At 49.5% G+C, this 26,688-nt stretch overlaps 1 protein-coding gene across 5 annotated transcripts; it reads left to right on the top strand.

Annotated features, from left to right (window-relative positions):
• The first annotated feature begins 535 nt into the window (after positions 1–535).
• Positions 536–25,511, top strand: CDS2 (CDP-diacylglycerol synthase 2). 5 transcript variants are annotated; one of them, XM_040617888.1, is made up of 13 exons: positions 536–640; positions 12,788–12,930; positions 14,033–14,129; positions 14,541–14,638; positions 15,352–15,491; positions 15,904–15,962; positions 16,716–16,798; positions 17,654–17,741; positions 18,130–18,198; positions 18,852–19,004; positions 19,312–19,431; positions 20,039–20,142; positions 20,832–25,511. In XM_040617888.1, the coding sequence occupies exons 1-13, from the start codon at positions 578–580 to the stop codon at positions 20,959–20,961; spliced, it is 1,347 nt and encodes a 448-aa protein (XP_040473822.1). In that variant the 5' UTR covers positions 536–577; the 3' UTR covers positions 20,962–25,511. The 5 variants fall into 5 exon arrangements, with proteins under 5 accessions (XP_040473822.1, XP_040473825.1, XP_040473824.1 ...); XM_040617891.1 differs by lacking the exon at positions 536–640 and adding an exon at positions 9,681–9,702; XM_040617890.1 differs by lacking the exon at positions 536–640 and adding an exon at positions 10,991–11,285.
• Positions 25,512–26,688: the final 1,177 nt, after the last annotated feature.

Genomic DNA, 26,688 nt, shown 5'->3' with positions numbered 1-26,688 from the left:
GACGGATACCCTGCTCTCCAACCAATTGCGGCGTCGCTCCTCTCCTTAATCCCGCCCCTTCGGCCGGCGGGAGCCAATCGCCACGCGGGTTACACACTGGCACTAGCCCGCCGCCCGCCGCGCCGTACAGCGATGGCCAGCGGGGCGCAGAGGGGGTGGGGGCCCCGGCCGTGGCGGCGGGGAAGGGCGCTGGGGCCGCTGCCCCCCGGGGCCTGTCCGCAGGGGCTGCTCGGCGCGCCCCTCCCCCGGCAGGAACTGCAGGCCTGAGTGAAACCCAGCGCTATCTCCCCTTTCACGCACATCCGTCACCCCTGAGCTTCCCGCGCGCGGGGCTTTCCCGATCGCCAAGGGCTGCGCCCCACCCCCCGCCCCGGCGATTTGCGCTCGCCCATCATGGCGCCGGCGGGCGCACATCCGGGTACACCTGGGCGGAACCAGGCTGAGGTTAAGCCCCGCCCCCGCACGCATCCTGCGCCGCTGATTGGGCGGCGACGGTGCCGCTCTGCGCTACCCCCGCCCCCTGGCGGCAGTGGCGGTGGCGGCGGCGGAGCGCGGCGGCCGCGGGAGCGGGGCCGCTATGAGCGAGCTGCGGCAGCGGCTCGGCCGGGAGCCCGGCGGGGCGCGGGAGGCCGAGGAGAAGGTGGGGTGCGGGCCGGGGGGGCGGCCGGGGGGTGGGGGGCTGGCTGCGCGGCCCGTGGGGGCGCGGGGGGACCCACCGCCGCCTCCTCCTCCTCCTCAGCGGGGCCGCCGCGTCTTGGCCCGCACCGCGGTGTGTGTGTGTGTGTGTGTGTGTGTGGGGGGGGGTGTCCCCGGCAGCCCCAAAGCGGCCCCCGGCGGGCAGAGCCCGGCCCCGGGGGGAGCAGCGGTCCATGGCCGGACACCCGGGCCCGCTGGTGGGAGCGCGATATGGGCGCCTCAGGTGGGGGTCGCAGGCCCCGCCGGTTCCCTCAGGAGGGAGTTGGGCATCTCCCACCTCACCCCCGAGCGCCCCGCCGGTGGTTTATCGGGGTTTAACGGTTTTTCTGAAGAAGAGCCGCGAAAGGAAAACCTGGCCGGTGCCTCCCGTAACGTCTGTGCTGTTCCGTTCCCAACCCAGCCCGGTGGATGCTCCGTGCTTGGTGGTTGCTTCGTCGTTGCCTTTGGCATCTTTACTCCTGTGCCTCCTCAAAGAGTGAAGGACTGGGAGGAATAAGCAGTCAAAAAAACTTTATAAACAATGTTGGCAGGGTCGCAGGGAGCAGAAGCTGGAGGGTGAAGTGGCCCGTGGCCGCACTGGTGTGTAACACGCGTGTCTTGGGGGCGACCCTGTACTCTGCGTTTGCCCTTCATGGCATCGTACTCGTGTGTCCCGGGGTAACGCGTGAAGTACGCGGCTCAGAAGAGCACGAAATCATCAGGCAAAACTGTCTTTTGCGATTTAAGTGTCGTGTTCCGTGCTGGTTTCGATGCCGGTTTAACGCCCGCTAGGAGCTGCGTGGTCGGGTTGGAGGAAGCTTTGTTGTTCTGATGTGATTAGAGAGGGATCTGGGGCAGAAAGCGCTGGCAGCGCCGAGAACGGGCTACCTTGGTGTGGGTCTGAAGTTTCTGCCTTTTTCATAGTTTGCGTGAAGCTGCATAAATCTGACAGCAGATTTACTGACCTCTACTAAGAGAGCAGTAAGATGGCTCCTGTTCTGTTGTTGTTTTGCACAGGGCACAGCTGTTACTCTCTACGTAAATACGTTTGTCTCAGCTGGAATTTAATTTGCAGCAGAAAATCTTCAGGGACATTTATATTCCAGAACTTTGGGAGTTGGAAGGCGTCCTTCAGCAGCCTGGAAGGACTAGCACTCCTTGACCAATGTGCAAACAAACTCCCTTGGCCAAGCTGTGATCTTGCTACTTGTGTTGTGTTCCTAAAGAAGGTCAGAGGGCCGCTATTTTGAGTGCAATTTTGTTATCTCCAGGCAAATAAGCTTTTTACATATAATGAGCCTTCTGAAGGGCTGCTCTAATACTACCAGTGACTGGAAGTGTTCATCCGAGAGAGAACATTTGTGTCATACTGCTCATCCCAAAGCAGCTCAAATGAATTGTGAGAGAAAAAAAAAAAAAAAAAGAAAAGATGTTTCCAAGCAGTGTAGAACAGCTCCTCTGAGGTCCTGAACCTGATGTCTCTGAACAATACAAAGCAGTTCCAGGAGGCAGAGATTTTCCCCAAACTGTTAAAATCAAGCCTGGTAGGAGGTTACCTGGTAACAGTAATCCTGCTATTAGTGGAACCCGACAGTGTCATGCTTTCTGTGGCAGCAGACCTCAGCAGCAGATTTTTCTTTCCTCCTGAGACCAAACCGTTGTGTTTTTAGCGCTCAGGAAACGCCTGGTAGAGCCTGGGAATCACATCAGCATAAAGCCAACGCAGCGGAATTGCTCATGCATGTCTTATTTATCGGTGGTCTTAGCTTGCCCAGTGTGTTGCCTGCAGGTATTGCTGTTGAGAGGGGAGATTCCCATTTCTGCTTTGTCATTCAGTTAGCCTTGCCAGGAAAAATAATTTAGCAGCACATATTGTGATCTCCAGAAAGCTTTGTGTCTTCTGAAAAGAGTGCTCGGTGTATTAAAAGAAATGAGTTAAAATGAGATGTCAACATCGAGGCTGGTCTTAAGATCGGACCTGGGAAGTTGTATTGTGGAATTGTTCCTTTTGCTGTTTTGGTAATGGAGAGAGAGAGGCTGGTTTCACTTTCTGCTCCTCTAACCCTCGCACAGTGTCGTGGCTTTGGTGTTTTCCTCCCCCCAGCACACGGCAGTGCTTACAGCTGAAACTGTGCTGCTTCAGTTGAGACTGTCGTGCCAGAACATTTTAAAATCGATTTCTGTTAAAACTGTTGTGCAACACAGTCTTCGTCTCAAAGGGAAACAAGGCAACATCTGTTTACTCTGATCAGTGAATGCCCCCTGATCGCTCCAGTGAAAAAAACAGGGAAACTTGCCCTGATGTTCTTCGTGCTTGGTACCCATTTTCTTAGCCCAGAGGACTTCAGTGCTGTTAACTGTTGCTGTTAGTGTTTAGATACCTGAGATTAGATGCTTGGAAAAAGTTCCAGTTTCTTGTTACCTTACAGATCCCGTTCTCCCTTGGTCTTTGTAGACTTGTTCCTTTGCTTTGTAGATATTCGCTATCTAAAACCAGAGGGCAATGCTTTCTCTCCTGTGTTGCATCCCATTAAGTCGTGTTTTCTCTTCCAGCTTCCAAAGAGAACAGGAAAAGTGCAAAAGGAAATTGTTCCATGATGCCTGCAGAGCTCTGGAACACTTCTGCTGGTGTAATGGGATCTTAAGGTGGTTTCTCAGTAGTGGTTTGTACTTTGTGCGACTCGACAGCGAGGACAGCGGGGTTTTTTCTTTTCCGTCCTTTTGCTAGGACGTTGCACTAGTAGTTGTCTGAAATCAGAGGGAGCTCAGACATCCCGTGGCCTAGTCCCAGGGAAGGGTAGGAGGGCAGCTTTATTTAGAGGCTGGATTATCAGGACTGCAGATCACACTCCTGCATCACTTGTGGCTTTGTTTGCCAACCCCTTTCTCACTGGCGCTCACTGTCTTTCTGGAAAATACTGTCCCTTTTAAGAGAGGTGGCAGCTGCAAGAGCAAATGGAAGCGGTCCCTGCAGCCGCTGTGCTGGCAGACCTTTTTGTGAAAGCCCATGCAGGTGGATTTTACCACTGTGCAGTGTTTGGCACCTTGTTGCACCCACAGCAGCTGATTTCTTACGGGAGAAGGGGTGACGGTGATCACAGGAGCATTGCTTTGCTGATACAAGGCCTGGAAGAGCAGATGTGAAGTGTGCGAGGGTGCAGTGTTTCCATACTTAAGGAGGATCCTGCAGTGAGTTTGCTACCCCCGTGATGAGGGCTGCTCTTCTTTCCAGCCCGGTTTTGCGGTGGACTGATGGTGTGACTTTTTATCTGGCCACATCTGTATCGCGTGGTACAAAAAGTGAAAGGCTCTGGCTTCCAAGCCTCATGATTTCTTGTGCTTCCAGGCATTTTGCAAGACTTCCCTAGCAATCTGAAGTGCTCTGAAGATGTTGAGCTAAGTAAGTGTTTGAACACTCATGCTGACAGCTGCCCCTTAGGTCTGCTTGGGAGGGGGAAGGGTAGGTGTGTGCGGCCGCCATGTGTGTGCTGGAAAGGACACAGCAGCTCCGATTTTGGTGCTCAGCTTAGGAGAGGGCGCAGGACGTAAAGGAATAACAGCGCAGGCACTCTGAAGGTTTAGGCAGTTTCAAATCCTGTTACTTCCCAGGTCACAGGAGAGCCCCTAGGAGCTGGGAGTTGGTGGTAACAAGACGAGGTTCTTGTAGCACCAAAACCAATAAAGCACCGCGGTAATGTCTCTCTTCATCTTCATCCACGATTAAGAGAGGCAGAAGTACAAGTCCACTTCCAGCCCCATGCCAGAGGCTTATTTTTTTAATAGCTCTTAATATTATTTTAGGCTTGATACCAAGCATCGGTTTGCTTGGCTTCTGCTGAAGCATGAGCCTCATTTATTTTTGATAGATGCTGGCAATCTCAGGTCCGATGTGCGGATACGTTTCAGCCTTCCTTGCTGTTTGGTGCTCGGCTTCGTGCGTGCCTGCCAACAGGAGCGCACCGTTAGCTGTACTCTTAGTTGTGGCAACGAGAAGTTGGACTGACCGCATTTCTAATGGAGCTCATTACAACCGGCTGTTGGATTTAATACCTTCGCCAGGTTCTGGCCTGCCCTGCAGCTGATGAAAGAGCTGCAGGCTGCTCATCGTTTCCTTGGGATGGCGTTTGACTTGCCCGCTGCTCCTCTTTGCAAAATGTGTGGGGTCTCCATTGAACTGCCTGTTTCCCTTGCTCGTTTCTGGTGATGCTGGAAAAGTTTGATCCTGGGAAGATTTTTGTCATGTTAAGGGTTGGATGACTCTGCATCAGGTTGTGAGGAGGTCCTTTCCTTCCCACTCTGCATGGAGCTGTGTGCAGCACTCGTGCATGGCAGAGCAAGCACGGAGCCTCTCGATGCTGAGGTTAAGCCCCCCAGGTGCACGCTGCTTTCCCGTTACTCAGCCCTTTGGGTGGGTGAGAGCTGGCTTCTGTTTCCTATCCTTATTTAATGCCTGGATTTATTTCTGTCTGGTTCGGAGGGCTACACAAGAGAATGTCTCTCTTGGCAGTATCTGCAAGTCGCTGTTACCTCCAGGCAGATGGCTGACCTGGTTTCTGAAGTGTTCCTGCTGGGAACTTAGTGGATCTAGGAGCTTCTTACCGAGCTCCCTCTTGCTGCTCCAGCAGTCTGTCCTCACTCCCGATACTCTCTCATTACTGTGTACCGTGAGGTCAGTGTAGGGCAGCGTGTCGGAGGGAGGCCGTGGCATGTCCGCAGCTCCCGATGGATATTTGTGCCGTCTTTGACCCCCCCCGTTGCACGTTGAGGTCGGGGCTCTTGCTCAGCGCTCAGACGAGCTGATTTATACGCGGTGTCTCTGCTTGCAATTCCGAAGCCGCGTGCTGGCGGTGATGTGATGGGGGGGATTCCCATGGATCGAGGGGTGTTTGGTGCTGAGCAGCAGGAAGTCGTGACGAGGTGTTTGCGTTTCTCTTCCCAGCACAGAGAAAAACTGAGGACTGGATTTCAACCACGTGACACACATTAGGTGGCAAGAAAACCATTTTATCCCCCTGCCTGCTTTTAATGAGCAGCGATGTGCACCAGGTGTAGACTACCCTCGGAGATAAAACCCTTAGGAAGCCAACCTCGGTGAAGATGCAGTGTTTCCAAGCAGATCTGTACTTCCTTTCTGAAGGAAAAGTATACTGCCACTTTTCTTTGTATCGGCCAGGACACATCTGCAGGAATTTGGGACAGAAACGATGACACTGTCAGTGGCTCTGTTGTTTTCCCCGAAAATGCGGTCTGTGTTAGCATGTGTCTCTCCTGGTGATCTGCTTCACTTGAGTTTTCTCTGAACTTTGGTTTCCAGGATTATAAAGGACCATGAAGATTCGCAGATTTCTCTTTAGAACAAGTTGTGTGGTAGTCTGTAGGTTTGTGATAGCTGGGACTTCAGTAAACTGCCGATTTGGGTTCATTGGTGTAACATCCAAACATACTGGCCCAAGTCCTGCATGGCACCTTTCCTTGATTAGTTCAAATAAATCCAACGAGATTGACTGGTAAAGAAGCTTGTGGTACCACCTTATAGTCAGAAAATGAAATAGACTGGTGAGATATTTTTTTTCCGATTAGGTTTTGGAAAAATACATGTAACACGAGCAGAACCAAGGGTCAGAAGCCATTGGCCTCGACGTGGTGCAAGCTGTCGTTTTGGGGGACAAAAATAGACTTTTCCTGCACTAACCTTCCAATGCAAATAGCGTACCCGTTGCTGCCGAGCTGTTTGCTCTCCCTCTCGTTTCTCACAGCTCTTCCAAATAACAACAGATCGAAATGTCTGCGCAGAGTTGTGCAGACGCAGCTCCAAGCTGGGGCAGCCTCTTCCAGACAGCAGTTCCAAGAGGCTCTCGGGAGCGTTGCTTTCTTGTTTCCGTACGTGTTTCTTTGTCTCCACAGGGACAGCACGGTGTGCCGGTTCGGTAGGTGCCACGAGAGCAGGGGAATGCCGGTTAGATCCCGGAGAACCCAGCACTGGAGGCGATCACCAAAACATCTCCATCACGTGTTTCGGAGGGGGAGGCAGGTTCCTTTCTTTGCAGTAGGAAATCTTGGGGGAATGCCAGAACCAGCAACCTATTTTTGTGCTCTTTGTATACAATAGCTTCTTGAAAGCACTTGGAGCCTGGTGCGCTTACCTCCATGGTTTCCTGGCATAAACAGACCCCGGAGTGGGTGCTGTGTTGGGGGCCGGGCAGAGGATGAACTTGTGCCGAGTGAGTCACAGGGCTATGTGATTTCGCGTGAATCATAGTTGCTGACACTGAGATCAGGCTCTTGTATCATTCTGTTGTTCTGCTAAATGCAAACAATGCATACCTCCGAGCACATCCCGCCGGCGAGCTGGGCTTGCTTGTGTTGAAAACAAAGCGGGCGGCTTTGGGAACGTGAGATGGCAATGGGGAGTTTGCGTAGTTATTTCAGCCGCTGTGTAAACGTTTATGCTGTTGGTGATGTTACCTGCTAACGGTCTCTGTTTTCAGGCATGCCCTAATTTCTGTTCGTGCTTTCAACTGGAATAATTTTTTGGGGATAGGGAAGGGAGTCCCATGTCATAAATGAAACGTGAGCTTTGTTGGTTTTTTGGAGACAACAAATCAAGCAGTCACCACTAGATGCCAGCTTGGTGGGATAGCCTGATGGGGGCACAGGAGAAACTTGGATTGAATTGCCCTGTAGGCAACTTCACAGCCCAAGAAGCACTTTCCTCTAGACCAGCACCAGGACATGTGTGGTGCCGTTTTGTGCCCACTTGCCAAAAAACAGTGCTTTTTGGGGACCTTAGTACAAATCAAGCCTGGACGCTTGTTTGCTTCTTCTAGTGTTAATGCTCTCCAGGCTTCTCCCTTGTTTCACCCTTCTGACCTTGTGAACCTCTAAAAGAGAATATTCTCTAATTAGGGAGTAACAGGATGATTTTTTTGCCTTGGTGTCACCTTGGTGGGTCTGTCTGAGGTGGGTCGGGCTGTGGCACAGCAGCTATGGGAGGTGGGTGGGGGGAGAGGGCGATGGAGACGGCTGTTTTCCCGGACATAGGAAGTAAAACCACTTTTGAAAAACATTGAGATTTTCATAACTGAAGCCGCTGGGTTTGCATCCATTAGACTAATTATATTGGCCTTGATCCTGCAAATGTGCTCAGAGGTGAGAATAGCAGAGGCTTTAGTACAGTTGGTCCCTGTTGTTCAGCTGTCAGTTTTATTGCCTGAAAAAGCAACTATATTTTTCTCTGTAGCGGTGTATTAGCATTTTCCGTCACAGCTTTTTGTTAAAATCTGGCAGGAAGTCTAAATAAAACGGCGCCTTGCTTCAAGAAAGGTGCATAAATAATGGGATTTCTTGAACTAATTTAATCTACCAGCATTGAATACTTAACTGTATTTCTGTATTGGGCAGAAAAATTTTGGCAGGGAGATAGCTAGCTTGTTTCTATGACAACTGAGATCATGTCATGGATACTTGGGCAGAAAAACCAAACGCTCACAGCTTCGGCTGCGAGAAAGCCTTTAAAATGTGAGCATTTCTTACTGCATGCTTGCAGGAGTTAACTTGTTTAAAGAAAGCTAAGACAACTTGTTTCTCCTTATATCTTTCTTTAGGGTGATAAAATATTTGTTCACAGATGTTGCTTAGATCTACTGCTTTCACAAACCTAACAAGCAAGTAGGTATCTGGCTTTTTTCCTCTGCTCTGGTTCACCAGTCAGGAGGAACAGCCCTCGCAGAGATGTGTTGGTTTTACTCTTTCTTCTTACCGTGCCTTTAGTAGAAGTGAATGAGTTAGGAGAAAATGTGCATTGCTATCTTGATTTTATTCCTTCATTACATATTCCCTTGATTCTTTAAGAAGCCTTCGATACCGAGGTGATACATTGAAGAAGGAGTGTTGGGCTTGCCTATGGTGCTGGACAGGCAGATTTGCACAAAAAAGAGCCCTTCAATGTAATAACTGCATGTTGGTAACAGAAGCCAGTAAATCTACTGCATCTGATTGTATTTTAATAGGCTTAATGCTTACCCTGTGAAAGAAATGGAGAAATAAAGCGAGAATCCAAGGTAAGTGGAGGGAAAGTTTGCTTTGCTTGCCCTTTTTTTTTAAAAAAAAAAAAAATTAAACAAAACCTAAGGGGTTTTAATTGTTTCCCGGCTCCACATCATGTACATAGATTGCCAGCATCCTGGCACACGCTTGCACTGAGTGCTCTGCCCTCCTCCTGCCTGGGAGGAGAGAGGCACAGGGAATATCAACAACTGAACTAATAGGAAAAACTGGTGATGGAGAGGTGTGGTAAGAGAATATGGAATAAATACAGCTGGAGGCAGCTATGTCCTGGTGCAGGAGCACTGGTGGGAAGTGGTGGGATTGCTGGAAGATGGTGGGGCTGCGTTTTCATTTGGTTCAGCGAGAACGTGGTGCTGTGTTAGTTGCTACCTCGAAGTCATAGTTGGTTCAGGCATGATGAGATGATGTCTGTGTGGATCAGCCTGTGGCTAAATATCTTCTTCGATTTTAGGAAGAATCTGAACAACAACAAAAAAAAGACAGAAAAAAGGGTCCGTGGAAGGCTAAAGGAGAGAATACGTTCCAGTGGCCGGGAAGGGGATGAGTCACGATTTCTGGGTTAACTTGCTGCAAGTCTGAGTCTCTCCGGGCTTTTGTTTCAAGGGCAGAAGTATGAGAAAATAGCACGGCAGAGGCATCAGAAGCCTGGTGTTTCTTAGGGGAGCAGCAGAACTGGTGACAGAATGCTATCTATTAGACCCAGTTTCCCTGAAATGCTGGTTGTACTGGCATTGCAGGACACAGTTTGCACCTGCCCCTTGCAGTCACAAACTCCTTGCAGCAGCACTGACTCCGTAATGCGCTTACATTTTCACTGGCCATAGCCCTCGAGCATCACTCACCGTTGGCTGTGCCACTTTGCACTCTTTGCTCGCTGCTGCAAGCGGCTTTGCGGGAAGCGTTGCTGTCTGCTGATTATCCTTCGGGGACAGGGATCTGTCTGGCTCGGTTGGAGGACTGGTGAGATAGCAGCGGGAACGTGCGGGAGGGTGTTGCCAAGGCAATGCCACAGCTGGATTAAGTAGCCCAGACCAGGGTGCATCACGCTCAGGCTTAAACAAGTAATTTAGCATCCCTCTCAGCTGCTTAAACGGGTGATTTGTAGGCTGGTGGTTGCAATTTGCATAAAGGGTATAAAAATAGTGTCTAATTGACAATATGAGTCCTTTCCATAGCCTATATCTGGCACAATGTCCTATATAATCTCAACCCTAGGTTTCAGAGAGAGATGAGTAGGGAGAAGAGCTCATTCCTGATGCTGCTCAGTTATTTTCAAAGTGAAGATGTTAAAATGTATGCTGGCCCTCACTTTAACTGGTGATTTCTTCCATTGGGGAAAATGTTTTCTTCCACCTCCCATCAGGCTTAAATTGAGCAAGCAAGACGTGGCAGGAATGAGTCCTACATTTAATGTTGAACCCTAACGACATCCCTTGATCTCGACAAACCTCTTGATTGCCGTCTTTGTACCCTCTGGGAATAACATGGCAATGTTTGTTGGAGCTGTGGGTATTGCATGTCCGTTGCACAACCTCTCCTATTCCCACTGCTGAGGATGAAGTGGGGAACAGCGGGATGCTTGCGCCGTTGGGCTGCTGCTCTTGGAGACCAAAACACTTTGCAGCATGAGGTTTGGTTTGGCGTTGCGCTAAAGTCAGTGGGTCAGGTAACCGATGATACGGTTTTACATCAATTTAGCTCCAGCGTCAGTGTCTTGCAATTAGCGCAAGCAATCGTCGGCTGGGCTATGGCAGCGATCGGGACTGTCCATCCCAGCAGCTGTTAGATTAGCTCGGTTGCGACATCACATTTCTCTGTCTCTTGAGCTATGCAGTTGCTTTCATCCTTGCGTTCTTGGCCAGGAGCAGAAGGGAGGAGGGCATCTGTGCTCTTTCCCTTTCTTTTGGTCTCTGAGCATTTTGCAAAACTTCTGATCCTCTGGGCTACAGGCAAGGAATAATTTGCCTGCTTTGCAATTAGCCTCGCAATGTTAGCGCTTTGGGGAATACAATGCTGGGATGCTGACTTGGATCTGCTTCCTCGTTTCAATGCTTTTATCGCGTGGCTGGCAAGCCTGGGGCTTGCCTGAGATGATGGGTACTTGGGCTGCATTAGGAATCTGCTGAAGGTTTTGGGGTTTAGCCTATACAGACGATGGCGGTTGCCCCAAGTGGCAAAGCAATTCCTTGCCCATTTGATGTGAATCAGTCACATTAATTTTTCTTTTTTAGAATGAAATGTCCAACAAGAGAAGCAAAGCTCCTGTTTCCTAAATGTAATCTAGAAGATCAGAAGGAGAAACTGAGTTTGGTCAGGCTGGAGCTGAAGCTTTTCGCTGTTATTTATATTGGTCACAGGGGAATTGTGCAGCAAGTCTTTTTTCCTGGAGAAAGCATAGAGAAATCACTGCAGTGGGAAACACAGACTGTAGCTTCAAACAGTGCACTGCTTTCCCCAAACCTGCTCGAGAGCAGGGCCCCGGACCTGTGTGTCTGGCTGGCACTAAATCTCTCTGAAGTCCGAGGGAGAAGTGGATATTACAGGTCAGTTAAAAAAACAGTTTAAAAAAAACAAACAAACCACAAAAAGAAGCCTGGGGGAGGTGTTTATATTTTGCTTTCCTCTTCCTTCCCAGTCGATGGGAATGGAAAGAAGCGAGTGTGGGGCAAGGTGAGGGATGGGTGACACAGGGTGCGATGGCCGCTCTTCCCGGAAGCAATCTCTGACAGCAGTGTTGTATTTTTAGCTGCCTCCACCTGACGATGTCTTGCTGTCCTCGCCTCTTTTAAGAACCTGGCTTGCAGCCATTTATATATTACAGCTTGGAGAGTAATTAGCTCTTCCTGCTTTAACTAAGGGAGCTGCTCAAGTCTTACTGCTCTAGTGAACTACAAATACCCCTCGATTTGGTTACACCAAACCAGTGCCGGTGGGGGTCCCCCTGCTCCGAGCGTGGGGCAGTGCTGCCTGGGAGCCCACAGGGATGAAGTCGCTTTGTTTGCAGAGCTCCCAGCGTTTGTCAGCTTGGCTCCCTCCTTGCCTTTCCTGCAAACACACTCTTCTTTTCTGGGAGTTTTAAAATAGCCCATGGTCTGAGGCCAAACACATGGGCTCTGCCGTGCCCGATGCCTGAGCGCTCCACAGAGGGTGGCGTTTTCCTTCCTTGCTTCGAGGACTGATGAGCGGGATGAAGCTCTGCCGCTGAAATGAAGGGCAAAATGTGGAAGTTTGGATTCATCCTGTATTCAGGAGCTGGACTGGAGGAAAAATTGCCACTGGGGAAGAAGGTATGGGGCTGCCTGGGAGCCAGGAGGTGGTTTGTAATCCTTTTTCCACCACTGGCCTGTTGCAGAACCTTTGGTAACCTCCTGCCTCGCCTGTATTTATTTGGCCCCTAAATACAGGACTTTGCTCTGAGCTAAGTGCCGGAGCAGTGCAAGGGGCAGGGAAGGCACGTGGATTTCTCTCCAGTACATCAAGTTTCTTCTGTGGCCAGAGAGGATGGTTGGGCCTGAGCGATAAGCCTTGCTCTTCCTCTTCGGCTATTTGAGGATGGGCTCGGTGTTATTTTTAGTGCCTGCATGTAAAGTCAGCATTTAAAAAGTCTGTCTGGAAGCTTTGAACCTGTCTGCTTGGAGGCCTTTCTTTCTAATTTGGGCAGTGTTGCATACTTGGAGATCTGCCTGGGGATTGGGAGACCTTGTAAAAATTCCTGTTAACAAGTCTGTGTCCCTTAAGCACATGCTGCACTTGGAGATGCTTATTCATCAACGGCGAGGCATCCTGAACTGTTTGGAGGGAACAGATCCTGTTCTGTGGTGCTGCTGAGACTGATGGACAGTAAAACCCATCACATGTGTCACCTAAACCACTTGATGTTGGTTCTCATGGGTATAACCCCATGTAATACCCAGAATATTTTATTCTCCTCTTTCTCTTGTGCAGAAGCAGAGTGGTGGTACGTGTTACAGCTGGGGGCTGGTCTGAGTTGCGCTGAAGAGCGCCAGCACTGGGTCTAGTAAAGCTCTTTGTCTCCAACTTGCAGGAGTCAGAGTCTGAGAACAAGCTGGATGGAGAGACGGCGTCAGACAGCGAAAGCAAATCCGAATTCGGAGGATCGCCCGCAGTGCCGACATCAGATGACACCCCAGAGGTCCTGAACAGAGCGCTCTCCAACCTGTCCTCAAGGTAGCACTCACTGCGTGGTGTTCTCACTGCTGCCAGGGCCCCCGCGCCTTCACTGCGGCCTTCCTAGCCACAGCTGGCCTTCCTAGCCACAGCTGGCCTTCCTAGCCACAGCTGGCCTTCCTAGCCACAGCAGCGTGGCATGGGGGCTGCTGGAACCTGAATAAGCTGCTCTCGGAAGCGCTGCGCTCTCCCTCTCTGGCGTGCAGGCAGGAAGGCGCCCCTGAGGCGACAGGAAAGATGACGACAGCGATGCTGGGACAGCGATGCTGGGGCGGAGAGCAGAGTGATGCTGGGACTGGGACGGAGAGCAGAGCGCAGCAGCTCAGGGCTGTGTGCGTGGGAGAGGACTGGTGGCAGGGGAGTGCTGTGGGAGGGCCGCCTCCGAGCGTGCTTGGTCTTGGCAGGTGAAAAGAGGCCTGGGTGGGACAGGACGGTGTTGCGTTTAGCTTTGACAGCACTCTCAGCTTCAAAGATTTCAACTGTGGCGGTTTTTAACCGCTAGGGTGACCTACTTCTTCAGGAATGCATGAGAAAAGCATGCTGATAAGGGCAAGATTTAAGCACATACTGGGAATGTTCTCTACCGACTGCTTGGGGGGGAAAGCATCTTATTTATATCATGAGAAAGTGTCTCTCCTGGGTGTGCTGTGAGCATGGGAGAGGCTCAAGGCAGGATCTGTTGGAGGGTAGCGAGGGTACAGCACCCCAGGGCCTATGTCCTGCGTGCAGAGAGTGCAGAGAGGGCTACGGTGCCCATTTTATTTGAACTTAGCATGTGGCTTGTCTGTGGTGTGGGAAACCTGTAGCAGAACAGAAACACGCTCTCCTGTCCCATTCCAGCGCCCTTGGAGGTGCTCTGCACCTGGCTAATGCTTTCTGCATTTAGGGAGGTTCACAGCTGGGAAGACTGAGCTGAACTGTAGCCTTGCAACTGCTGCAAGCAGGCCTTCGTCAGTGGATCACGGGCTCTCTGCAGCGCTGAAGGGACACTCGGGGTTTCCAGGGCTCAGGTTCCTTCCTGTGATGTGCAGAGAGCAGGGCTGTCCCGCTTCCTTGCTTTGTTTTGACTTTCTCTTAACGTCTTTCCTTCTCTGTGGCCTAGATGGAAGAACTGGTGGGTAAGAGGCATCCTCACGCTGGCAATGATTACCTTCTTCTTCATCATCATCTACTTGGGACCCATGGTCTTAATGACAATAGTAAGTGCTCCAGAGAGATGCCCTGACAGTCACAGCGAACGGGGGGAAGGTTGCTGGGACTTGCTGGGGTGGGCAGCTCAGAGCCTCATAGTTGAGAGGTCCTTGCTCGGCTTGCTGGATTCCTCTCTCCGTGGAGGAAACCTGGAAGGAATCTGTGACTGCCTGCCCTGGGGGTCAGCATTTGGCTGCAACTGAAACTAATAACAAGGGGGTGTTAGAAACCTCCTGCAGAGGAAAGGGGAGGGAAGAACAATATGGTGAGCTTCCCATGTTGGAGTAGGAGACTCCTGCCGGACTGATAGTGACTGCTAAGGTGCCTTTTGCTCTGCACACACGTGTTTTTTATCTCCTTGAGGAGAGAGATGTTTAACCAACATGTATTACAGCTTCTGGATGTCTTTTTTTGTGCAGGTGATGTGTGTCCAGATCAAATGTTTCCACGAGATTATCACCATTGGCTATAACGTGTACCACTCGTATGACCTACCCTGGTTCAGGACGCTCAGCTGGTGAGTAGGGGGGCTACTCCCCTCCCCAGGCTTGTGTGCAGCAGTTACACTTCATCTCATTGCAGACAGGCAGCAAGAGGATCTGGCTACCTCCAAACCAGAGATGCTGCGATTGCTGTGTGTTGACAAGCGTCGTGTGTTAGCAGCTCTTGTGAAGGAAAAGCCCCCACTGATAGATCAGTATCTTGAAAGAGCCCGTATTGATGAAGTTTGTCCTGTTGTTAGTGAAGTGCAGAGATTTGAATCCCATGATCCGTGCAAGAGACAGCATTGACAGGATGACAGGAGTCATCACATAGGGATGGGACGTGGTTGCTTGGGTGGGGTGGGAGTTTTTAGGTGGTTGTGAAGCAGGGCTGGACGTTGGGACGGGGGCTGGGGAGGGGGCAGGAGCAATGCTTTCAGGAAGCGCAGAGCAGGTGCGTTTGGGATGGCCAAGGTGGCCAGTTGCAGAGTGCCGCCTAAAGGCAGAAGGTCTTCGTGCACCACAAGGCCAAAATCAAACCCCAGCTGCGGGAGCCGAGTGATGCAGCCGCTAGTTTAAATGAAGGTGACATTTCTAAACGGGGGGAAATGAAGTTCTGGCTGTCACTTGAAGAAAGCCTGTTCGCAGTGTACCAGAGGAATGTAAAGACCTTAGGGATCAGTTGCTTTCTGTGTTTCCCCGGAAGCCTTTTAGGGTTCCCGCTAACGAGCATCTGCATCCTTCACAGGTACTTCCTGCTCTGCGTAAACTACTTCTTCTACGGCGAGACTGTGACAGATTATTTCTTCACCCTGGTTCAGAGAGAGGAGCCCCTGCGAATTCTCAGCAAATACCACCGCTTCATTTCTTTTGCCCTATACTTGACAGGTAGAGACCACATTTTCCGTTGGTTAATCGTGTCTGGGCTGGAAGAAATCTCCTTGAACTACTCATCCTGAGTATTGTGTCCAGTGTAGCAACTGCAGCAAGTTATCTGTGCTCTTTGGTGGTGCTGTAACTTGGCTGCATGGTTAGAGTAGTGATGGCAAATCTCTTACGTAAGGCTCTGTAGAAAAAACCTCTGTGAGCTGTGTGGAACAGCGAGGCTTGGTTGTTCATCTCTCCAAGTGTTACTTGTAGGCAGTGGTGTTTTGTGACTTCCAAAATAGTGAGTTTTCCCACTCTGCATTGCTGCTTTACTCAAGTGAAATCCTCAGGAGCTGTGCAATGTTGTTGTAAAAAAGCATTTCTTGCTGTTGAAGATACAATCCCACCGTTTACTTTTCTTCTGTCTCACCAGGTTTCTGCATGTTTGTCTTGAGTCTGGTGAAGAAACACTATCGCCTCCAATTCTACATGGTAAGGTTAAAGGCAGGGCCGGGCTGCCCCAGCTGGAGGCAGAAGAAGGAATAATGTAGGCTGCTTGAAAATGTGTGTAGGACTGTGTGCCAGTAGATGCTTCTGTGCTGGTTGTGCATTGTAATGCTGCCTGGAAGAAGAGTTACCGTGAGCAGACTGTATTTTTTAGGAAGCTGGCTCTGACTTAATTTCCCTGCAGACACATGTTCTCTTCTCTCTGCACTTGTGGATGCAATTAAACTTCTGCAAGCTGCGAGGACGGCACAAGGCGACTTGACTCTTGTACTGAGGGTAGATTGCCCCCAGGATTAGTCGGTTGTGTCCTTTTCTCAGACATCAGTAAGGTGTTGCTTGTGTTTGACCCATCGATGCAGCTAGTTTTACTTTCAATATATTGGGTCTGTAGGGATATGGCTCGGGTACCTGACTGTTCTCTGCTCTTATGCAGTCAGAAGGCTGGGTGAGAGGTGTGGGATAGGGGGAGGCTAAAGAGCATTGGTCCAGCAGAAGTCTTCCCACCGAAGGTCACCTCTGGGCTTGAGCTGAAGAACATGCCCGTAAATTCCTACGGGCGACTGTTCCCTGCTGTTTGTGACTCTTGATGTTTGTCATAGTGAAGGTGCATGCTAGAAACACACGTGTGCATGAGCTGTCCTCTCTCTGAGAGGTAGCTAACAGCACCCGATTCCTGCCAGCGATGCGTACGGGCAGTGTCTCTGGGCAGGCTGGACTGCATGCTGTCTTCTCTTCCAGTTTGGATGGACCCACGTGACGTTGCTCATTGTTGTTACCCAGTCGCACCTCATTATTCACAACCTGTTTGAAGGAATGATATGGTGAGTTGCTGTGTGTTCTGAGTTCCCTTGATTTCTGCAGCCTGAAATGAATGACCGTGTTTTGAGTTAAACCTTCTTTTAAAAAAAGAAAGGGCCAAGGAGAAAGGTGCTTCCTGTGAGGGACCAACCTGTTCAGCCTAGAAAGCAAAAGATTGAGTGATACATCAGTGCTTAGATCTTACTTTGTGCTACTCGAGCAGTATAGAGAGTTGTAAAGAAGCGTTTGACAATTGCTGTGGGGTGCAGGGACTTTTCAGGCAGCATCAGGCCTGTGTAAATGCTTTATACCCACCTATGTATATGTGGGCATATATGCTTTTTATACCCACATCTAGCAACTGGATGGAAAGTGCTGCTTGCCCTTGATTTGGGGCAGTGCTGCCAGCATCATGTTAGAAGCAGCACTGTGAAAGGAAGGAGGCTGCAGCCTGCCACCTTACTCCAGCTGCTGTGCAGAAGCCCCTTTGGTCTTCCCAAAAACCAGCAGGGCTGGGAACTAATTGTGGCTGATTTAAGAGCGTGTTCATCTGCGCGTCACAACCAGCCCAGGGTACTTAGGGAGCCGCCTGCTTACAGCAAAAATGCAACTTCTCGGGGGGGAAAGGGGGTGACTATGTAACAGCCTGTCTTTTGTGGCAAAAGAAAACGTGCTTAAAACAGGCCGTTTGGTCCAGAGCACTAGAGTAACCCCCCAGATCTCCCCAGGAGCTCCCTGGTCGCTCCTTGCGTTGCACTGGAGGGGGAGACGATGTGATGGCACTGCAAAGCACCTTATGAAGCAACCACTCGTTTAGTTAAATCTTGGAGTTGTCTGATCTTGGCATTTTGCAATGGTTTGATTCTTTGCCCATCTAGGTTCATCGTCCCAATTTCCTGTGTGATCTGCAATGACATCATGGCGTACATGTTCGGGTTCTTCTTTGGCCGCACGCCACTCATCAAGGTTGGTAACACTTGGGTGGATGAAACACACGCTTTGGCTTCTTTGGGTCTGAGTCTGTGTTCCCTCATCTCCAGATTTGTTGCTTGTTATGGGTCTGAAGCAAGCCTCCAGATTAAACTTGGTGTGCATCCCAGCCTTTGAGGCTGTAAAATTAAATTGTGGAATCGTGGAATCAATGAGAGTGAAAAGGACCTGTAAGGTCATCGTGTCCAACCATGAACAAACAAACCATTTCAGACTGAGATGTCAGTGTCAGCTTCTGACCAAACTCGTATTTGTTGGTGGTTGGCACCAACGTGCATTTGCCTCGGCAATTTGCGAGTGAGGAAGGGCTGCGTAGGTGTGCGGCAGTGTACGGTTTGTAATTACCCCCCTCTCTCTCTGGCAGCTCTCCCCAAAGAAGACCTGGGAGGGTTTTATTGGAGGATTTTTTGCCACCGTTTTGTTTGGATTGCTGGTAAGTAGCAATCATGGTGCTTACTTCATTGGCCTTTTCCCTTTGTAGGGTGCCAGTATTTTGTCTAAAAGATGCAGTCAAGCTTTAAGCTCTCCCAGCTCTTGTCAAAGACTTCACGTTTTCCTGACTGACCAGGATCTGAACTGGTCCATGGCTGCGTGCAGATACTGCAGCTGGAGCAGAGTACTGGAGGAAGTTTTGAGTCCCTGTTACACCCTGTGATGTGTTCATGACAATAACTATCCTTGAAATTTTCTCTCGGCTCCTGCTGGATGAATGCTGCGCCTCGTTCTGAGGGCTGTGTGGGGAATTAAGTGCTTTTGGAGTATTCATACCTGGTTTTCTGATGACCTCTGTGTCTGCCTGTTTCTGTCCTCGCAGCCAAGTGGTGCAGCCTGTCTCAGCCCGTGCGTATGGGGCTGTGATCACTGCTTGCTGAACAGATGCACTCACTGAATGAAAACACTTACTTTGCCTTTAGCCAATTACTGCTTCTCAGGAGAGTAATCTCCTTAATGAAGCTGGGAGTGTGGCTCCCTCCTCACCTTGCCTCTTTGAGTGGCCTTTTCCCTTGAGAACGTCTCTGCCACATTGCTCAGGGAAATATTAATCCTGTTTTCTCTTGCTGCATCTCTTTTTCTCTCTCCTTGAAGCTGTCCTACGTGATGTCTGGGTACCGGTGCTTCACCTGTCCGGTGGAGTTCAACAATGACACCAACAGCTTCACAGTGGACTGTGAGCCGTCCGAGCTGTTCCAGCTGCAGGAATACAACATCCCCTTGGTGCTGCAGTCTGTGGTGGGCTGGGTAGGACTCTCTGTGTTTATTGGATCTTATTTATTGGGATAGGAACACGAAGAAGAGAGATCAGGGCTTTATTTTTATGGTCTTCAAAGGAACAGGACAAGGGATGATGGTACAGCCAGAAAAATGGGGAATTTAATGGTGCTCCGTGTTGGTGGACGGCCCAAAGGAATTGTCCCAGGTCTGGTGGGACATGAACCCACTTGAAAACGAACTGACTTAAAGCCTGGGGAGCAGAGAAAGAGGGGCAAGCAGTGGACAGTGCTATTCTTGTTGAAAATCCCTCTCTGACACGTTTTTCTTTCTGCAGAAGACAGTCCGGATGTACCCCTTCCAAATCCACAGCATCGCACTGTCTACTTTTGCCTCCCTCATCGGGCCGTTCGGAGGCTTCTTTGCTAGTGGATTTAAGAGAGCCTTCAAAATCAAGGTGAGGATGGTGAAGGTCATTTACGTTTCACAAATGGTTGCTCCCACTCTCAGCAGACCCTGTGCTCCCAGGGGTGGCAGGCTGGGTGCTTTGGGAAGGGAGGTTTGTTTCGTCACAGATAAAATGCTGGAGCAGGATCTAGGTTTTTTGACTGAATGGGGAGAGACCTCAAAACTTCAGTTGTGATATTCTAAACCCCGCTTTGGTGCAGAACTTGAGGTAGAGGAAGAAAGACCCAATCAGGAAATTTTGTAATCTGAGGCTTCCCTTGATGTCTTGCGGGCTGGTTTTACATATAAACGGTCTGTGTTCAGTTAAAATGCCTTGAAAGGCAAGACAGCATTGCAGGAGATAAACATTAACCTTCCTTGACCTTTGAGTGACAGATCTGAGTTAAGCCTTGATGTCCCTGAGGCACTGGTAGCCTGCATAAAGGAGAAACTTTTAAAACCAGGGAAAGATTAAACAAAAATGTCTTCTTAGTCTGACTTCTGCCTTCTGGGAATAATTAGGGCAAGGGTGTGAGTGTCACCTGTAGAGGTACATAAGCAAGTACAGGTGATGGGCATTTGAAACTGCTCAATGCAATCCCTTGTGTTCCACACAGGACTTTGCCAACACAATCCCAGGGCATGGAGGTATCATGGACCGCTTTGACTGTCAGTACCTGATGGCTACCTTTGTTAACGTGTACATCGCGAGCTTTATCAGGTACGTATTGCTTGGCGGTGAAGTCTGGGGGCCCTGTCAAACTCAAGTGATGTACAGGCTTGTAATAAGAGACAGTTGTTACCCCCGTTAGATTAACAGCTAAAAATACAAGACAAAGAGAGAGGAAATGGAGGCTTTGAAGAAGGGAAACATCTTTTAGCTGGGTCATGCAGAGCTGGAAACACAACCCTCATTTCCCAAGGTCTCTTATCCCACTCCCTCTAAAACTCCTCCATGTCCCTTCTGCATCCCTGTGAATCTTGAGCAGGGTTTCCAGAGTTGAAAAAGGAGAAAAAAAAATCTGATTTTGTAGCATTAACAATTATTCTGTAGCCAGGCATGGAAGAAAGCGTGTAGGTGCGTAAAAGATGTACCGAAGGAGTTGAGGAACTGTCTTTATGTGGCTGCTTTGATTTTTGAGGGGGAGCATCTGCTGATAATGGAAGATGTATAGCCCTCTTGAAACAGATTGGGTTGGGTTTGGGTTTTATTTACAATTCAGCATCCTGTGTCTTTTGAATCCATTTCCACATCTCAAATGGAGTTAAGCTCCTTGGGTAGAACTGGGAGTAACGGCCATGTTGCCCGTTCCTTCACAAGTCTGTTATTTTGATGAAATTGCCTTTGAGTTGTGAGATCGTTGCGATATAGCAGTGTCCCTCATGGATAATGATGCTTTTGTGTTTCAGAGGTCCTAACCCAAGCAAACTGATCCAGCAGTTCTTAACCTTGCGGCCGGACCAACAGCTCCACATCTTCAACACACTAAAAGCACACCTTGTTGACAAGGGTATGTTAGGTAGTTTGGAGGATGCATAGACAGATGGGCAATTGGAACAGGACTGAAAACAGACAAGCCTCCTCGAGGAAATTCCTGGCTTGCCTGCTTTAAGACAATAACAAGGCCTCATTTCACTGTAACTTTTCTTCCTTTCTTGGTAAATGTTTGCATTTGTGGTTTTTTTTTAATAATATATTTATATAGCTTTGGTTCAAATGAGCAAATCTTGGGTTTGTAGCTGAAAAGGAGTTAAGGCTCGGAAGGACAGTTTGGTGAAGTAGGAGGGTACAGGTGTCCTCGTGGTCTGTTCTTAACCTTTGATGCATGTGGGCAGAGCTGAACCTTTCCTGGGAGCGTGTTGCTGCAGGGAACACACCGAGCGTTGCCTGTACAGCCACCTCTGCGCGTGGAAGCCAGCAGGGAAGGTGAAGCCCTGCGGCTCCCCTGGCCGCTGTGCCAGGCTGCGTTCAGGGTGGCGGCTCTGGGGACCATCATTTTTCCTGGTGGGAACTGTGAATGCAATGTTAATTTTCCCAGAAAGCCCCGTTTATGCCTGTGTGTGGTCTCCTTGCAGACTGTGTGAGGAGCACAAGGCTCCGTAAATTGGAAGAGGATCTTGTACCAGTCCAGCCATATTTCCTCTGCCCAGCCAGGCACATGCATCTATTTTCACTTGCTGTTTTTTTGCAGTGCCTCTCACATTCCCCCCTTATGGCTGAGATTTTTGCTAATAAGATTTTTATACCAATTATACCAGAAATAGACTGGGGACACAAGGAGTCAAGAAACTGGCAGTTGCTTGTGGGAATGTGGGAGGTTCAGATTGCTGCAAAACTGAATCAAGCAAATAGGTTTTAAAGAACATCGGAGTTTCATTGAGTAATTCCTGCCAAGTAAGAACAACCCTTTAAATAAGCTGGTTCGTTTTCCCCCCATCAAATAACCTTTAAGAAACACTGAACCACACTTTTTCATTTCTAGATGGTTGGAAACCCCACACTGGGATAATTCAATCAATTTGGGGAGCAGTTTCCTACCTGTTTGTGGGGGGGGGGCGGTTTCTGAAGTTTGCTGGCTGGTGCTGTCAGCTGGGTATTTCATTTTTCTTTCAGGGATCATGTCTATCACCTGTTTGTTACTTGAGTTCTAGATGTCAAGCTGCTGAATTTATCGTGGTCTGTGTTGCATTTCAGTCTGGATTCATTGACCTGCAGGCTTCTGTCCTGCTTCGCTTACTAAATCTTGTCAAAAATAGTTTGTACTTAATAGTTGCAAGTTTTATTGAAGTACTTTCCTTTATTTTGTCATACTTTTTTATTATTTAAAAATGAGACCCCTAAAGATTGTAAAACTTTTTTTAGTGATCAGATAGTGAAAATATCCCCAGTTTACACCTTATGCAATGTTCCCAAACACAAGGTGACTCTCATTTTACTTATTTCTATAGTTTGTGCATGGGAGAGAGAAACTTTACCTTATTTTAACCTGGGGAACGAGTGACAGGGAAAGATAATACAGAAGTACATTGCTGTTCTCGAACAGCTGCTGACTGAAACCACCCTTGCTATACAGACACATGTACATGCTGCAAGCCAGCTAAGCATCGACAGAAAATAAACCACCTGAAAATAGCTGTAGTTCATATTCTGATTCTGCCATTGCTTTAATTTACCCTAAGTAAGTGAGAAAGCGCGCGCGCGTGTATTACATTAACAGCTACCAACTTCTCTCTTACCTTTCTGTAGGACTCGGTGTGGTAAGCTCTGCTTCTGGTAAGCTCTGCTTCATCTTCTTAAACAGGAACCACAGGGCAGAAGCTTGTGCCCATTGTACTGCAAATAGAGGTGTTTGATCGAAAGCACAGATTGCAGAGGAGAAGGGTCTGTTCCCACAAGTATTTCAGCATGGTGTGGGCAAAGTTGCTGGCTTCTGGCAGGAGTCAGGGCTGCTCCAATGGAGCCAGTTCAGCATTCAGCATGGCATGTGGTTAGTGCCAGTGGTGTGTATAGTGGCTTTCCTGGACTAGTCGCAGAGGCTGTGCCCTTCCAGCTCGAATTAGGCAGGGATTTATTGTCTGGCAACCTAGAGGATACTGGTCCAAGCCCTTAATTTGAAAACTGGAGGGGAAACTTAAGGTGCTTCCATCTTGCTTTGCCCAGGGAGAATATTTGGTCTGCTTTCCATGGCAGTTTGGCTGAGTTTAGCTAGGCAAAGTGAGGGCACCTGCAAGGGGTATCTGGTCTGGGAATAGGTGTGGAAGTGACAGGGTTTTGTGTAGTCCCTGAAAAGTAGTTTGCCCTGTGGGGTCAGACAGGCTGGTGCTTTTCTGGATTCTCCCTGCCCGTTGCCAGCATTTGCCAAAATCCCTTGTAGTGCACTGTCAGGTCGTGTCAGTCAGCAGAAGAAGCTCTAGTGTTGATGAGAATTTTTTCATATGGGTCTTTAGCCTCCCCCTTATCTTGCTTCAAACCTTTTGTACCTCTTTAGTTGTAATTAGCGGGGCAAAAACTGAACATGAAGCCTTTTCTGCGTGCTTTTGAAGTAGCACTTGGGCTTTTTGGGGGGTGCAGTGCTGGATGCGGACACTGGAGGGCAAAGCAAGTGCATTTAGCGGCTTCCCAGGGCTGGGAGAGGAGCAGCAGCAGCAACAGTGCGTGTGGGCGGCTTTCCCGAGGGCTTGCAGCTTTATCCTTGCTTCCTTCCCAGCGGTGCGGTAAAAGGGTGGGCTTCCAAGCCTGTTTTGTTCCTCAAGGGTAAAGCTACACGGAAAGGGTTTAGCATCCTGCACTGAAGTTCAGTAAACTGAACGGGAGCAGTGCATCCATTTGTGAAATGGAGGAGGGAGATGCAGGTGGTTACGATTATTTGCAAGCCGGACAGCTGAACTTGGTGAGAAATGCTGGTGAGCACTGGATCACAGCCTCCGTCAGGCTGAGAGCTGTGGCTGGCAAAACCACCTCTGCACCTCTGGTATGAATATATGTGATAGCACTCCTTGGCTCTCAGTGGCAGCGTGCTGTCGGGGGAGCGTTTGACGGCCCAGCCTGCGAGTGGCTTTTGCTTGCTGTAGATATTTCAAGTTAGAGGAAATGAAAAGCTGATGATACCGTCTTTGGCTGTCCCTAAAGGAGTTAACTGTGATGCCAAGGGATGTGTAGCAAGACACATCACACCTCTTTTCATTGCATTAAACCTCGCAGGACCTTGGGCAGGCAGCAGCTCTCACAAGGGTTTAGGTTTGGAGTGAGGCAGACGTAGCCAGTGCTGCTGGAGAGGCCAGGCTGCCTTGCCACCAGGGGTGGCTCGGTGAGGCGATGTGGGGATGCTCATGAGAAGTTTCTTCAGCTGCAGGGCTCAGGCTCGGCATTGCACAATAGGTTTTGTTCACAGTGGGCTCCACGACCGGAGTTCTTCCTGCTTGTGGCCAGCAAGAGGGAAATAACTGCGAGAGCAGGCTGGCAAGGGGGGAGGTACTGCATCGGCTGGCACGTGGGCTTGGGTCAGAAGGGAGAGAAGAGCAGGGTTTGGCCGCTGTGAAGCTTAGGGGGGTACGACTGCTGCCTGGCAGGGGACAGGCTGCTGTGGGAGCCACCTCGTCACGAGCCGGTGCCGTTTCTCGGGTTGGTGTGGACCGAGCGGGATGTGAGTGTATTTGATAAGCAAAGGGATGGCACGTGGCTAGAAAGCTGCTGGCTGTCCCGGTGAGGGGACTGACCATTTGTGACGTTTGTTTGCTGGTGGGTGATTTAGCGATGTGGGGTCAGACGCTGGTTTGACCCACGGTCTGAGCAGCACGGCTGGGCTCGCTCGGCATAGATGTGCATGATCTGATAGGAATTTGCTTCTCCAAGTCTGGTTGTAGCCCAAATCAGTTTGCAGATCAGGTGCATGGCCAGACTGGCCTGCAGCGCTCAGCAAAACATTAAACCCTAGTTTCTGCATACGGTGCCATGCCCTGTGCTGGTCAGCATGTATGATTTAGGTGTTCTTTGGGGTGGGGGCTCAGAAGTCTGCAGATTCTGATCTGAAGGGGCAGCTGTTGCCTGGGGTTTATGGTACCTGTGCGGCTCATGACGCTGGAACTCCTGTAGCGTCAGGTTGTGAGATGCTGGTACCTTATATCCCAGGGTATGTCTCCTGCTTCTGACATGTGCAGCGAGTTCCCCCAAGCGTGGTTGCAGTGGGATCCTGGCGTCTCTTCCTTCCCTGCCTCCTCTAACCGGCTCTGTATGATGGGAGGGCAAAGCTGAGTGGGAAGCACCTGTATGGCCCATCCAGACCCTCCTGGGGCAGGTGTTTGTCACAGAAAGCATCGTGTGAGAGCTCCTGTGGTTCCTGCCCTCTGTAGCCAGCCCAGGAGTTGCATTTTGTACTACTGTAATCTTTGTGTGCTCCTGTTCTCCAGACCTGATGTGTTTCTACCATCTGCTTTTTTCTCTGTGCATTGTTATTTTGATTAATGTTTTAGCTACACATGTAGAGTTGCCTTTCTTTGACCGAATGTCCGAATGTGATATATTGTATATTTTAAAGTATTTACCCTATTTATATACTATATGTTACTGTTAAATAAATATAAGTTCCATTATCTTGGAGTGGAGTTTTATTCAGTGCTGTCGGCAAGCGGGGGAGATGCTGAAAACCTCCTTTCCACGCTTTGTAGAAGAGATCTGTCTGTTTTAAACTCAGATTCCTCCATTCCTTTCCCCGTAGCTCTCCTTCCTCAGGGACCGTTGGGACAGCAGACCTGGTTATGGCAAAGACAGAGGGGAAGGCTGCAGACTGGCTGAGCACGCAGGCAGGATTGGACCCTGCACGAGGGACGCAAACAGATGTGTTTCCAGGGTGGTTTGTCGTGGAAGCTGTGATCAGATCATGCAGGCACATCTTGATCAAAGACGAGGGAAGTGTTAGCACTGCTGCACCCTGCAAGTGAGCTCATTTTACCCTAAACATTTCATTGGGAATGTGAAAAATTGGTGGAGCTCCACTTAATGTAAATTACTGCTTCATTTCAGCTGTTTCTCCTGACCTGTGTGGGGTTAGGAGAGCAGAATCTTTCTGTTTACCCAGCAAAACATACTATTTTTAGCTCTTGTGTTATTTTGACTGTTTGACTTATCAGCTAAGCCAAACCAACCCATCAGCAGCCCTCTTTTTGCTTCCTGTCACACTCTGTGGGCATTTTCAGACAAACTAATCCTCCAACAACAAGAAAATAAGATGCCCTCTCTATAGCCACCTTGCAATCTCACGTTGCAACACATCGCCCTTGGAGGAGTCAGCCAGTTAAGCAGAAAATTGCTGAGCAGCACCATGCAGTATTCAGCAGTCCTATGAAGAAATTAGATGCTATTATTGAAAGGTCTTGAAAAGATCCCTCGGTGTTAAATGTTTTGGAAAACAGACTATGAAATCTGTTAGCAAGCTGCCGAGCCGGCTGACAGCAGAGCAGTGTGCGTGCCTGTGCCTTGCAGTGAGTCAGACACAGCTGACAGCCTCTGCGGCTGGCCTATCTGCACTGCTGCTTGCTGTTCAGCTGATGACCTGTCCTTGTTTCTCCCCATCCTGTGCCAATTTAATTAAAGCAAACACCGAAAACTGCAAATTCCCAGGGGAAATCCTGGTGCTAGCCGTGTTCCATACCCAGAAGGATGGTAAGCCTCAAACCAAGGCTGCCTCTGTGCAAACAGGTCTCATGCAACCCTCTGTGCAGACACATTTTCCATGAGATCATGAGAGAAGAGGGATGTAAAAACAAAATA

This window comes from Falco naumanni, chromosome 19, assembly GCF_017639655.2.
Source record: "Falco naumanni isolate bFalNau1 chromosome 19, bFalNau1.pat, whole genome shotgun sequence".
NCBI classification, from domain to species: Eukaryota; Metazoa; Chordata; class Aves; order Falconiformes; family Falconidae; genus Falco; species Falco naumanni.
This window is presented reverse-complemented; position numbering and strand designations above follow the sequence as displayed.

What these genes read in the sequence shown, in the direction of transcription:
- CDS2 (XM_040617886.1), top strand. Translation starts at nt 11,949, where the DNA reads ATGAAGGGCAAAATGTGGAAGTTTGGATTCATCCTGTATTCAGGAGCT. An exon ending in AATTGCCACTGGGGAAGAAG is followed by an intron (nt 12,030 to 12,787) that starts GTATGGGGCTGC and finishes TCCAACTTGCAG; the next exon opens with GAGTCAGAGTCTGAGAACAA. An exon ending in CTCTCCAACCTGTCCTCAAG is followed by an intron (nt 12,931 to 14,032) that starts GTAGCACTCACT and finishes TCTGTGGCCTAG; the next exon opens with ATGGAAGAACTGGTGGGTAA.